The 14,069-nt window shown below is 31.9% G+C and overlaps 2 protein-coding genes across 2 annotated transcripts; one reads left to right on the forward strand and one right to left on the reverse strand.

The window, feature by feature from the left end:
* The first annotated feature begins 1,518 nt into the window (after positions 1-1,518).
* Positions 1,519-5,399, forward strand: LOC125863263 (protein NEOXANTHIN-DEFICIENT 1). Its single transcript, XM_049543446.1, has 10 exons — positions 1,519-1,743; positions 1,820-1,903; positions 1,979-2,042; positions 2,231-2,277; positions 3,252-3,306; positions 3,540-3,578; positions 3,915-4,083; positions 4,607-4,670; positions 4,763-4,819; positions 4,983-5,399. The coding sequence occupies exons 1-10, from the start codon at positions 1,676-1,678 to the stop codon at positions 5,224-5,226; spliced, it is 891 nt and encodes a 296-aa protein (XP_049399403.1). The 5' UTR covers positions 1,519-1,675; the 3' UTR covers positions 5,227-5,399.
* A 61-nt stretch (positions 5,400-5,460) lies between these two features.
* On the reverse strand, positions 5,461-8,245 carry LOC125863261 (non-structural maintenance of chromosomes element 4 homolog A-like). The gene is made up of 7 exons (XM_049543445.1): positions 8,111-8,245; positions 7,926-8,006; positions 7,014-7,269; positions 6,809-6,899; positions 6,290-6,500; positions 6,089-6,180; positions 5,461-5,966 (listed from the first exon to the last, which is right to left on the reverse strand). The coding sequence occupies exons 1-7, from the start codon at positions 8,214-8,216 to the stop codon at positions 5,670-5,672; spliced, it is 1,134 nt and encodes a 377-aa protein (XP_049399402.1). The 5' UTR covers positions 8,217-8,245; the 3' UTR covers positions 5,461-5,669.
* Between the last annotated feature and the right edge of the window lie 5,824 nt (positions 8,246-14,069).

A 14,069-nucleotide genomic window follows, 5' to 3' on the forward strand; every position in this document is an offset into this window, starting at 1 on the left:
ATTTTAAAAGCTTTATACATCTTGCACCTTTTATTGTTATTTTCTTGTTGAGTTGAGTTAAGGTGAGTATGTTTTCCCTTTCTATCAGTTTAGTTATGTATCCATATGTTCAGTTTTCCCTTTACATGCTTGTACATTTAATGTACTGACGTCATTTGGCCTGCATCATTTCATAATGCAGATACATGTATTTAGGATTATCAACCGACGCTTTGCTGATCCCATCGCATTCCAACTAGCTTTGGTGAGCCTCCTTGCTTTCTGGAGGGCTTCACATTATGGATTTATTTTTGTAAGGAGGTCGTGGATCTTGTCCCGACTTCCCTCATAGTATTTAGAGGCATTCATAGACAGTAGTAGTTGAGGAGTCTTTTTCCCATTTTCTTTGTGATGTTTTAAAGACTTTGAGTTGAACGTTTGTGGCAATTTGAGTATTTCATATAACTTTGAGTTAAACTAGTTTCATTAATGAGACATATTGAGCTGAGTTTTGCATTTGAGTTTCCTATATTGTTGAGCAAGTCTTCCGCTGAGTATTGAGCCAGGCAAAGGGTTCACTTGGGGATCAACAATGGTTCTCGAGTACCGGCCACGTCCAGGGTGTATACTCAGGGAGTGACACTCGAGATGAAAAAATTATGAACATTTTAGCCAAATCAAATAGTAGAAAAGACTTATTTATAATGAAATGTTATGAATAGTAAAAAAGACTCAATTTATTACGAAATGTTATGAGTAGTAGAAAAGATCCAACTTATTATAATATGTTTTTACTTAAATATGATAGAAATTTGGGAATTTTACTATTTATTTAATTAATTAGATTTTTTTATAATATTTTAATTTAGTACAAAAATAAAATAATAATTTAACTTTAAATTTGTAGCTTGCACTTTTAGGGGTCGTTTGGTGTGAGGGATAATACCAAATAGTCCCGGGATTAAATTATAGTACCGCTTATTTTGTTGTTTGGTTGGCAAGTTCGGGATAACTTATCCCGGGATTAATAATTAGTACCGGGATAAGTTATCCCTCTCCTTGGGTGGTATAGTAATCCCGGGATAAGTTATCCCGGGATAAAATAGGTAAATGACAAAAATGTCTCTTTCAACCCTTTTGTTATATCACTTTTTACATTAATGAAGGGCATTTTTGTAAACAAATAAATTGTTCTTAAAATTTATTATTTTGAATACAACAAACCAAACACTCAATAAAAAATAATCCCAACACAACTTATCCCATCATAACTAATCCCAACATAACTTATCCCAACATAACTTATCCCATCATAACTCATCTTCAAACCAAACGACCCCTTAGAATAATACTTCCTCCATTTCATTTTTTTACGACACCCTTTCTTTTTTAGCACATCCCAATAAGTATGTCACCTTATTATTATACTTTAAATTTTCTTTTTACACATATATCTTAAAGGATTTATTTAGACCATAAATTTAAAAAAAATGAAAGGAGGGAGTATGATATATATAGTACTTACTAATAAGTACTTTCATATTTTTGGGCCTCAACATTGGGGGCCAAGGAAAAGGATTCACCTGCCTTACCTCATCTTCTTCTAAATAAACTCCAAGTATTAGCTTTCCTTTTCTTGGTTTCTTCATCCTAATTGCAAGGCATATGCTATTATTTAATTGCTATTTTGGAGTTGATGGAAGTGAAAGACACAAATTGTACTTCATTGGGCTATGGAAAGCCTCCATGGATTTTTAAAGGCAGGCAAGTGTTGTATCCAATTATCTTACAAATTGTTAGTCTTGTGAATATAAATCAGCCATTAATTTTAATGTTGCAGTGCTTTATATCAGCTTCATCTTGTCAAAGCAGAGAACGCTAGAGCTTTCATTCCTAAAGAGTGCAAACTAGTTGAGGCATTTGGGTATCCATTTTTTAATTTTTGTAGGTTTTGTTTGGAATACCAATTTGTTTTTGATTTGTACTACTTTACTTGCAGATATACTCTTGGTGGGTTTTTTCTTGCTAGCTATGATGATAGTCCTGCTGGAATTTTCGATGAGGTTTCGTGTTGTGTATTATAGTTTTGTTTAGTAGACCAAGTGATTTGTTTGGTATTATTTAAGTTGAATTATTTCATTCTATATTGCAAGGCTGCCTGCTTTAATTTGTACAGGATTGTGATAGATTTGATTAAAGAATTCTGCTTTTTAGTTTAGTTAATAGTATTATTCTAATGCAAGTTGTTCAGCTTGTGGTGATTGCAGGATTAGTGTGGAATCCACCTACATCTTGTGCGTAAGTGTTTTACTTTCCTTTGCTTAGTACTAGTTATATACATTATGAAAGAATTTTGGAATTTCTGCTTCTTGTGAAAACTGAGTATGGCCCCAACAAAATCAATCTGGACTCGTCGTTTAGATTCAATTTGACTTCTTTAGTGTTCCTTTTATTGCTTTCTTTCTTGTCCTGAAATTTAACATCCTTCTTGGGTATGTTTGGTATGAAGGAAAATGTTTTCTTGGAAAACAAGTGTGTTTCTTAGTTCTTACTTAGTTTCTAGTGTTTGGTAAAGAAGCAAGAAAATATTATGCCAAGAGCATTTATATGTTATATAGCAAAATATTATGGAGGTGGAATGGGATGGGGAGTGGGGTTTGAGAATGGCGGGGATGGGATGGTCAAGGGGTGTGGGTGGGGGAGCAAACAATAACTTGGAAAGCCACTTATGCAACTTGTTTTCCCAACTTCTATATGGGGAGTCATTTACCTCCATTCCAAACACATTTCTCTTGTGTCTACTTTTTTTCCTTCTCTGGTGGTTTAGAAGGGGGAGTTTCATTGAAGCTCCGCATAGTAACAGGTTGATACTACTAATTTAGCTGTCACGAGTAAATCATTGAGCAATAGGAAAAAATGGGGCTAATCCATGTAAACCTTAATCCAAACATTTTATTATCCTATAAATAATTTAGTTTCCTTTTATCTCGGAAGACAAAATTGAAAATCAATAACTAGGGACAAGATATTGAGAAGGATATAGTTGTATCATTACCAGGGTGTGGCATGAGATGAATCTCACCACCCTTAATTAACTAGAGGTCTCGTGTTCAAGCCTTGGAAATAGAGACTTTTAGTAGGGAGTGCTTTCCCACTTTGTTGACCTTATGGTGTGCTAATCTAAATTAGTTACGGCAGTTTGTTTCAGATACTAAATGGTTAAACCAAAAACTATTTGTGTATGCTAACAAACATATTTTTGTCAATAATAGATGGGCTGCCAGGGTGCTGGTGGGCAGTGATGAGGCATGCCTTCATGGACGGAAGGTAGGTAGAGATTACTTTCTGATATACATCTGTACTCCCAACCTCTGTGTTAATTAGAACGACTTCTTTTAATCATTTGATTAAAACAGTTATTTCCAGCATGAAGGCTTGAAAACCAATAAAGATGGGCACTCACTATATGTTCTTACTAAGAATCTAGTTTGCATCACTAATTTGATTTTTGTATATTGCATGGTTTTGACATAATCTTAATCATATCTCCTGTGTAACAGGTTGTAGGTCTTCCAAGCCAAGTTGCCAGGTTTTCGAAGGTACATATGAGTTGGTGGATTGGATCTTCTGTTGTTGAACATTTGAGTTGTAATTTTGTATATCAAGCATCATGCAGTTCAATTCTCCTGGTCAAGCTTTCGCAAAATGCTTTCAAATTACCTTATTCTTCTTAAACAAATACTCTTTTCTGCCATGTTGGCTATGAATTTCCTTTTTCCACAAGCTATGCACATGGTTTTTACTATGTTCTTTCTAAAGGTATACTGAAGGTAGCTGAAAATGTAGTTCTAGCCAATGTTTATCCAATTACTCGGCTGATGTTTAAAAAAGTGATATATTCTGAGCTACAACTCACTTTGTTGACCTGCATGCAGAAAATTACAGCACTTCCACAGACATCGGAAAGTAAATCAAGCAGTTTTCTAAGAAGGATTGGCTTGAGGACATCTTCTTCTAACTATAAGAATCACATGGACGTAGAAGTGACTGAAATAAAGAAACAGACAGCAATGAGTATCTGCAACATCAATGTTAATGCCACTGGTAAATAAGATGACACTGCATTATCTCTTGATAGACTAAATTCATAATCCAATTGTTGTTCGTCTGCAACTTCCGTTGTAGAAATAGTTGTGAAGTCTGATTCAGGACATGGTCTAACTGGCCAAATAGGTAGTTCCTTTATTCAATAGAATAAGCAATCAATTCCTCCGTTCTTGCATTGTAGCCTAATATGCTCTTCTGCATATCCTAACCAAGGGAGAGAGTGTTTGCAAAATCTTGCAGTTTACATGTTTGACCAGTAGCAGGTTATTTGGAAACTTCATCTCGAATATCATACCCATTTTAATATTTGGTGTATTACGTCTCAATATCTTAGTGTGGAATCAACTCCTCCGTTCTTGCATTGTAGCCTAATATGCCAATCCCAATATGCTAACCAAGGGAAGGGGTATTGGCAAAATCTTGCAGTTTGAGTGTTTGACCAGTAGCAGGTTATTTGGAAACTTCTCGCAAATATCATACTCATTTTTTAGATGTTACAATGTCCATTGGGAATTGGCAGCTTCTCAGCAGGATTCTAAGGGATGGATGGGTCCACTTATCAAAATGTCACTACCAAACTTCAGGTAATTGTTTCTATCTTGGTCCTTACTCCTTGGGGTGTTTACCCTTGAAGTAAATTTGGACTCGTAACTAGCAGTTCTGCTTTAAATTTCAGTGGACGGACGAAGTACAATTCTAATCTCCTCAAGTACTCTTGCCAGATTGAGTGCAGGTCTGTTCTTCTTAGCCCGACCTATTCATTGCCATATATCTCTCTGCTAATATTCCATAGGTCACTTGAGCAAGTGGAACTGAAGCATCTTCTTTGCCACTAATTGACATTAGAACTCGCTGTTAGGGCAAGTGATTTGTGGTTTTTCACTTTGCATAAGTAGGGTAAGAGCAGTGCAACCAGCAAAAGTTTCGGGACCATCTGCGTTGGATGCAGACAAGGAAAATTCATCTGAAGATCAAAGCTCAAATGTGGAATCAGTAAGCAGAGTGCCCAGAGGGACCAAGAGAAATTTCAGCATATCTGTGATGCTGTCCAAGCCCATTTTGGCTTTAGAATTCAATCATCTGAAAATGAGAGTTGAAGCTCCTACTACAGTTACCGCGTGTTCCCATGATACTACTTGACTAGTCATTGATATCTTTTACATGCCTTAATAAGATTGTTTATCTTCTAATTTATGCATGTTCATTTATAAAATAAATTACTTTTGTTCATTCAATTGTTATCATTATCAGAAAACTTGGTCATTTTCACCTTGTACAATGACAATCACTTATACAAGAGGCATATTTTGATCTTGTTCTTGCACTCTATTTGCTATACAAGATAAAATGTTAAGGAGGTAAAGCAGAATTGCCTCAAAGCATTAATGATAGAACTTAATATAGTAAATGTATGGAAAGTCTCAGATCCAGTAGCTTTACACATTCAAAAAAGGCCAGCAGAAAATGATCCTAAGTCAGTACGAAGGCATGAAGTTTCTTATGTACACCAAAAATAGCCTAATTGGAATATACAATCATGTTCACAACCAGTGGAGAGTTGAAGGTTAACTTATAGCTACGTCTCATAGCAGCTTCCTCTTCAGGCTGCCATTGTCAATGCTGGCATCACCAATTACAGGGGAGTTATCAGCTTCTGAAGCTTTGCTTAATACCTTGCCTCGGTTCCTTGACAATTTCTTGACCCAAGTGATAGGTAACATTCGTCGAGAATCATCCATCGCAACTGGTTTATTAGCTTCAGTAAAGACTGGATTCACCAATATGTCTCTGTTTGGTTTATTAGCTTCAGTAAAGACTGGATTCATCGATATGTCCCTGCTTGGCATCAGCTCTTCTTCTGGTACTGCATTCTTCATCAGCTGTGTGCACAATGATCATTTGGTTATAATGTTAGACCAAGAAGCAAAAGTAATATGTGATTATATGGATTGCTCGCGTAACAAAGAAACAATCTGGACTCTTGCACATAGCATCTCCCTACCTCCCAATCAGCAAAATCCAATCTGAAGACAAAGTGGCTGTATTTAACTTCACCAGACTTGACTAAATTGGCATCGGGACCATTCCTTGGAGCTGAGAAAGGAAGAACATTAGAAAGGAAAAAACAAACTACAGAAAGAAAGACTAGGACATACATAAATTGCACTGCACAGTAAATGAAAGATTTAGAAAGGTGTCTTACAAAGAAAGTGAGATCCATTTTCATCGACATCTATGACAACCCGTCCATCTTTCACTAGAAAAGAAAGCGCAAATAAATTCTCAATGCTTTGTGCAAAGGATTTTCTGTTCATTATGAGATTCTCAAGCTTAACTCTCTTCTTCTTCCTTAGGATTTGAAACATAGTTGATATGTTGCTGTCTGTATCTGTTTTCTCCTCCGTAACATCAAGCTGTGATGCAAGACAGAATACATCATTGTGTCATGTTGGAAAGACGTAGTCTCAAGCAGATACTCTGAATTTAACTCAAGCAGCCATTTATGCTTCTAGTAAATAAACAACTACTGCACCTCAATCCCAAACAACAATAGCAAATTCTCTAACTCTGTGTCCAAGACGATACTTTGAATCCAAATTGGACACAAAGTAAGGGAATTTGATATACACACTCGTGCATCAGTATTCAAAACACACAACTCTAACATGTACATTTTTACAACAGTAACTGCATAGTACACAAAATATGAGAAAGACTATACCTCTTTAGGTTGAGTATGCAAGTAAACCTTTGTGCGTGGTTTACGTGTAGTACACTTACGTTGCTTAACTTCACAGTTCATGGGTCCAATCCTTCAGGATAAAGAAACAAAGAAAGCACATAAAAATGCAAGAACAAGTCCCCCATACACTTACAAAATATTGAGCATTATGATTCAAGAAAAGGGTTGCCAAAACAAAACTTACATTGTGTGGCAACCTCTTCCATTCCTAAAAATTGGTGAAAGAGCAAGCCCAAGTTTCTTCCAGCCTACTGTATTTTCATTTGGAGAGAGCCCGTTTTCATGTTTTGCACTTCGTGGCCCGAAGGCTTCGAGCAAAGAGGAAATGAATATATAAGGTGTAACATCATCAGCAGAATGTGATCTAACTGAAGCCACCAAAGTTCTGGTGAGATCAAATAATGCCTCTGCATCAGCAACTTGCTCTCTTGGCTTTTTGACTAGCAATCAAACACAATGATTAATATTTTTTTTATCACTAGTTAGCATGTAAGCAAAATTTCATTAAGAATGTTCAATTCTACCTTATAAAAATGGAAAATGTACAAACTCGAGCTTTAGGACTTTAAAGCTTTTTCAAGGATGCGACATTAAACAAGATAGTAGCACCAAACAATTCTCCCAAATCCCAATGTTACAACAATCTACCGCAATGAAAGTAAAATACTTCCACAAGGTAGGGGTATGGTCAACATACACTCTACCCTCCTCAAGGGAGCCTTTGTCAAAAAATCCTAATATATATATAGAGAAAACTATACAAAATATATAAATCAAAAATTATTTTTCATACATATATATTAAATTTTGAACACCATATGCAAAATCTTGAACACCGCTGCCCATATCTCACTTGTGAGATTTTTCTGAGTATGTTGTTGTAATAAAAGTAAGATAATAACTTCTTCAAGAAAGCCCATAATTTCATCAAGAATGTAACTTTACTCAAAACTTAAGTGTATCTCTTTCTTGTTCTTAGCACCATATGCGAAATCTTGTAAATATTCAACATAAAAATTAAAACTTTAACATCTAAATACCATCATACTCAAGATTAAAGATCAAGAAACCCATCCATAGTCACACCATAAAATACCTTCATTATGAGAATTTTCAATTTCATTCATAATTTCCTTGAACTTCTCCGAATCAACACTCCCAATATCATCTTTCCCCTCTGTATAATACATCAAGAAACAAAAAAAAAACATTTTTTTAACAAAATAAGAAAAAAAAAACACAAAGGCCAATAAAAAAAGAGATTTTTCCCCCAAAAATTACCAGAAATACTGTTTTGTATAGTAGAGTATTTGCAACGAACTACTCTTGCTTGAGATATGGGTTGCTCAGTAAAACCGTTCAACTCCTCTTGAGTACTCTCAGCCATTTTTTTATAAAAAAAATATTTATTTTTTACTAAGTAGATGACGATGAACAAAATTGTGTCTTCTTTTTAAAGGGAAAACAAGAAGTTTATTTTGGGAACAATTACGTAAAATGGGGGGAGGATTCCCGCTTGTTTGAATGTTTTACCACTAAGGTAAATTTTGTGGAAATTTACCGCTCCTTTTATTTTAGGTTTTGGTTTTTCTTTTACTTTTTTTGGGTAGGAGATTTATCCCTTACCAATTATAAAAGTTAGAAAAATTATTTTATTAGACATATTTCACTACCATATATATTATTATTACTTATACTTTCAAAATATTATGTATCTCACCGCTAATTAAGAGTTTTATACGTATTTTACACATATTTTTCCTACCAGATACACAAAAATAGGGATAGAGGCGAGCAAGATTCATATATATCCAGATACATGTGAATCACACTATATATGTGTGTGTCGTCACTTTCTTTGAGCAATATTCTATTTTTCAAAGAGAAGAATAACCAAAAGTAGACATGACCTGAACAAGTACATCCGACCTTTCGTCTTGATTATGAATCAAGAAAGACGGGATCTAAAGGCACGCAATTATGTGTGTGTATCTGGAGTGATTTGCATGTATCTGGGATATCAGATACATAGGAGAGCGGCGAGCGAGATTCGTGTATATCCAGATACATGTGAATCACACCAGATACATGTGTGTGTATATATATACACACACATGTATCTGGTGTGATTCACATGTATCTGGAATACCAAATACATGGCAGAACGGCAAGCAAGATGGGAGAGAGGCGAGGGAGGCGAGCGAGATTTGATATGTATCTCAAATACATATGAATTCATTTGGATACAATGTATCTAGAACAAATTACACCTAAATTTGACCTCATGTATCCAAGATACATGTATCTAGAGGCACCAAAATCATGTGAGATATGTAATATTGCAAACTAGACTGTATCTAAGTAACTAGCTCCTAAGTTAGTGGGATTTATGTAAGTTCCCCATAAAAGTTCTAATCTATTATGGGGAACTTACATGTTTGTCCTTTATTTTTATGTTATATTAATAAATTAATATTTTGTTCTTGTTAAGAATTTATTAATTCAAACTTTTCACATAAAATATTAAATATCATAAGATTAAATGACATACTGGTATATTTTATATTTTTTTTTTGAATTTAGAAGTTTCAAAATATTCTTTACATTCCTAAATTTGTGTAAAATTATAATAGAAAAATTAATACTTACAATAATTTCTATTTTTTATCGAAAAAATCTCGAGAAAATTTAATAATTCCTCTAATGTCCTATTAATAATAATGATTGAAATTATTTATGATCATTATTAAAGTTTCTACACAATTGAGATAAAAATTGAATTTGTATACAAATAAAAATATTTTTAAACCAACAAAATAATTATGTGCACTATTAGAGAGTACCTTCCAGTGTTATAATTATCCTACAATTGTGAAAAAGCTAAAATCGTTAGTCAATTGTTAGTTGTTTCATAATTTTGTTAAATGGCCTAATATTTTTCACCTTTTGTTTAATAATTCCTAATTACTTAAATAGTAATTTCTAAGTAATCAAATGACGTATTATGTATTTCACTTTTGACAAAATAATTTCCCATTCTTTGAAACCTTGTAATAGAAGAAATCTCCTTTGTACCATTTTATTTTTAGAATCTCTGTACATTCTATAGATTTATAGATTCCAAAAGTTAAAGAGAGTTCATTTATTTTAAGTACTATATCAACATAGTTTATGTAAATAAATTCAAGTTCCTAAATTTTAGTTACATTATGTGTAATTATTTTCCAAGAGTATGTTGTAGAAATATAATTTCACAAAAATAGGTAGTTCCACAAAATAGGCTTAACTGATTTATGAATTTTTTTATTCCATTTTGAACGTTTTTTTGTTTGGTTTCAATTAAAATTATCCTTAATATTTAAAGTCAACTTATTAACAAATAATTTGTAAGAGTTATTAACAACTTAATATGTAAAACCTGAAATTATACAGAAAATCAAAGTTAGTAATCGACAAAAAAGTATGAAATGCTTATTGTTATATAATCATTAATTAAAAAAACGTAATAAATACAAATAAAAGTAATTCAAAAATAAAAAAGGAAACAAAAGTTCAATAATTACTTTATAAAAATATTTATATTGAATTAGGATTCTATTCTTTTTTCAGGTCACTTCCAATTCTTTTTTTAAAGCAACAAAAACTTTACGTACTCAAATGACTTCATATATACTCAAATCACTGGTCATTTTTTTGTTTTTTTTTCTTATTTTAAATAGTTAGATTAAAATTTTTATTTTCTTAATTATAGTTTTTAGAATATTATGTAGAAAATGTCAACTTCATGAATTTCGTCTCTTAAATACTTTACTATGTACTTTCCAATTGTTTGAATATAACTATATTCATATACAAAATATGGTCATATCATTAATAAGCTGAAATACTGAATAACTTGAAAATCAACGATATCATTATACTTGTTACATTTTTATCTTTTGAAATGTGATATGCGAGAAGTTAAGTGATTTATATATAATTATAGTTTCACACTGTATAAATGTTACATTTTCATTTTTACAAAATAAAAATAACTATAAATTTACTAAATAAAGACGAAAAATGATATTAACTATTAAAATATTTAAATTTTGACGCAATTAATTAAAATAATCGTAATTATTTATTTTTTATTTAGTTTAAGATAAGTACTGATAAAATATAAGGTTATCAACACAAATCTCATTGATTATAAGACTAGATAGTAGTGGATGGGTAATGTAGAGTTATGAAACTGTTTTTATATGGAACTGTTTTTTTTAAAAAAAGTTTTATATAAATATATAAGGTTATTTCAAACTAATAATAATTAAAATTAGATTAAAATATATAATTATGCATACGCAAAGGTTTTGTTTCACGCAATTTAAAAAAAATATTGAGTTTTTTAAAACAGATAAGTAACAACAATAGGTTGTATGTTTCAAACATACATTTACAATATTTAATTTAATGCAATCAAAATACTTTAAATATTGAGATCTTTTTTAATAATAAGTTTTTATATATATATTTTTTATTGTTAATTGTAAAGATTTTGTTTAATATCAACTTAAAATTGTGCAATATAAATCTTGTATATTTGATTAAAAAAAAGCAATTTTTATGCGTATTTTACGAAAATTCTATTATATAAAAGTAGGCTCTAAAACTGAATTTTAATGTATAAGGAAAGCAAAGTTCATGTTGAGTAGTAAAACAGGAAGTAGTATAGTTTGAAAAGACATCGATATTAATAAAATGGTAAATATAATAAAAAAATTGTGTTGAATAATTGTCTTGAATTCAAACTCCTAACCCATAATCAAACTGTGATGAGTGTGATCCATAATCCTGCAAAATCATAAAATATATTTTTTAAAAATATATAAAATTTAAAATAATTTACCTAACTATATATATATATATATATTGTTGATTCCAAGATGAAAATGTTGTCTATAAAAATCAATTTTTTTTATTACAATATAGATATTTTCTTGAGTATGTATGTGCATGAAAAAAAGGAAAAAATAGTAATCCAAACTAAATCAACCTTTAATGAATTAAGTTATAATGAACTCTCACAACAATTATTCTTTAATGCAACTCATTAGTTAACTTAAAAGCAACATAAGAAATCAATCACCATTCATGTTTGTTCCCTGTTTCTTTTTAATAATTGCAATATGTATTGTTGAGATTCATGTATAGTGGAAAACTCTTGCAATAGGATAAATCATTTTTTTCTGGATTTTCCATTGAATTTTTGCTAATGGAGTGAGTCTCTATAAAAATGACATTAATAGTTTTGTCAGTTTAAATTTTTTTAACTGAAGCGGTTGACAAACATGTCTATCAGGATGTTTTTTTTTAAAATATTATTATTATTATTATTATTATTAGTATTATTATTTACGAGAGTCATACAAAAAACTATATCTAGAATGGGTAGATATCTCCCCGAAAATGATAAGTTTAAAGGAAGAAAATATATTCTTCGAAGGAATATCTTTAATGTATTTCTTTATTGAATTCTCTATTCCTTGGATTATGAAATGGTCGATTGAAGTTAATACTACTTTAGAAGGATTTCCTTGTTTACAAAGGACCTTTTATACTAAGTTCTGGAGTAAACTACTTCAGAAAAATCCTGAAGGCAAGATACATGGCGAAGAAATTATTGATTCAATCAATGTTAAGATTAGCAAGTATTATGATACTGCTACTATGGAACCCCAAGTCATAGAAGATTTAAGTCCATTTAAAAAGATTACAAAAAAACTTCAAATGAAGAAAGGACTCATCTCCAAGTTGGAAGCTATTGCCTTATACATGAAGGAGGTAAAGAAAGATTTAATGAGAAATCTTGACAATTACATAAAAGATGATATTTCTATGGCCTCAGCAAGCCATACTAATGAAGAAGATGATACATGTGCTGCTGGCGAAGGACAAGACATTGATGAAGAGATAGATATTGAAACTATTCTCGGGAATTATCAACGACAAATAGAAGAATATTCTAGTATAAGCACCGCTGACAAAGGAAAAGAAAAAGCATAATATTCGGTCATTTGGTCACATGTCATAAGAGGCCAAAAAATTTAAAGATACTTTTATAAAGTATGGATAGTCGAAAGTAATGTCGGCCAACTAAGAATAAAGTAGGCCATGTGAAGACCTTAAGGGTTTATCGGCCTTATCGTATCTCTATTGGCCAATGTAAAGATTGTGGGCCACTTCTTTTATTCATTTTTGATTTCTGGACCTCTATATAAGAGGATGTGTGTTTTAGTAAAGAGACAGGTTTTAGAACCCCTCTCTCTCTCTCTAAAAATACTCTATTTGTAATATTTCTTTAAGCAATTGAATAAAAGTTGGAATTTGGTTGGCTAGAGACGTCGTCTAAAGGTATTAATTTTATTCTTAATCTTATTAATCATCTCTGTGTATTGAGCCCCATGATAGGCTAAACTGTTTGTGTTGAGCTGTAGCATACTAGGTTACTATAATAAATGGTGTAAGTTACAATCATGAATATGGTTTAAGCATTCAGATTAAGGTCATACATAGATTATCCCGGTATAGTTATGAAAGATCACTGAATTGATCCGTTGGATTACCCATGTGGAGGGCGGACCCGGATAGTAAGAATTTTCATATATTATAGCCAGGCTGAATTTATGTTAGTAAAAGTTCCTCACAGTATGAATGTACGATCCGCGTTTGTTATGGCATCAGAGCCATGAACTTATAGTAACTATAGATGTTACTGTTCAACATAATTTTTAAAAATATGAATATCATAAAGAAGATGTCTACTGTTAAAAACAGTAGGAAAGAAGAATATGATATACCTCAACATCTAGATCTACTTAATAAGTGGACTATTTCGAAAATATCACCTAGGATCATATATCAGATGAGTACTTTTGAGAAACTTGGTTTCAAGCAAGTGGTTAAAACCACAGAGGAGACTATCACTATTGATAGCGATAATCAAACTTTTAGATTATTATCTGAAAATGATTTAGCCCCTTATAGGGATATTTATCGTTTTATGCATATTGGTTTAGTACATGTAGCTTTTAAGTCCCTTACTTTACGTGGTTTACCGAAAAGTTTTATAGCAGCTTTACGTGACGGTAGAAATCATAATTGGAAGAAGTCTCTTATAGGGAGAATTCAAACTAGTCTAGCATATGGACCAGTTTATTTTAATGCTTATCCTAACTTGCAGATTTCCTTGCAGGATGAG

Source organism: Solanum stenotomum, chromosome 4, assembly GCF_019186545.1.
Source record: "Solanum stenotomum isolate F172 chromosome 4, ASM1918654v1, whole genome shotgun sequence".
In the NCBI taxonomy this organism is placed as follows: Eukaryota; Viridiplantae; Streptophyta; class Magnoliopsida; order Solanales; family Solanaceae; genus Solanum; species Solanum stenotomum.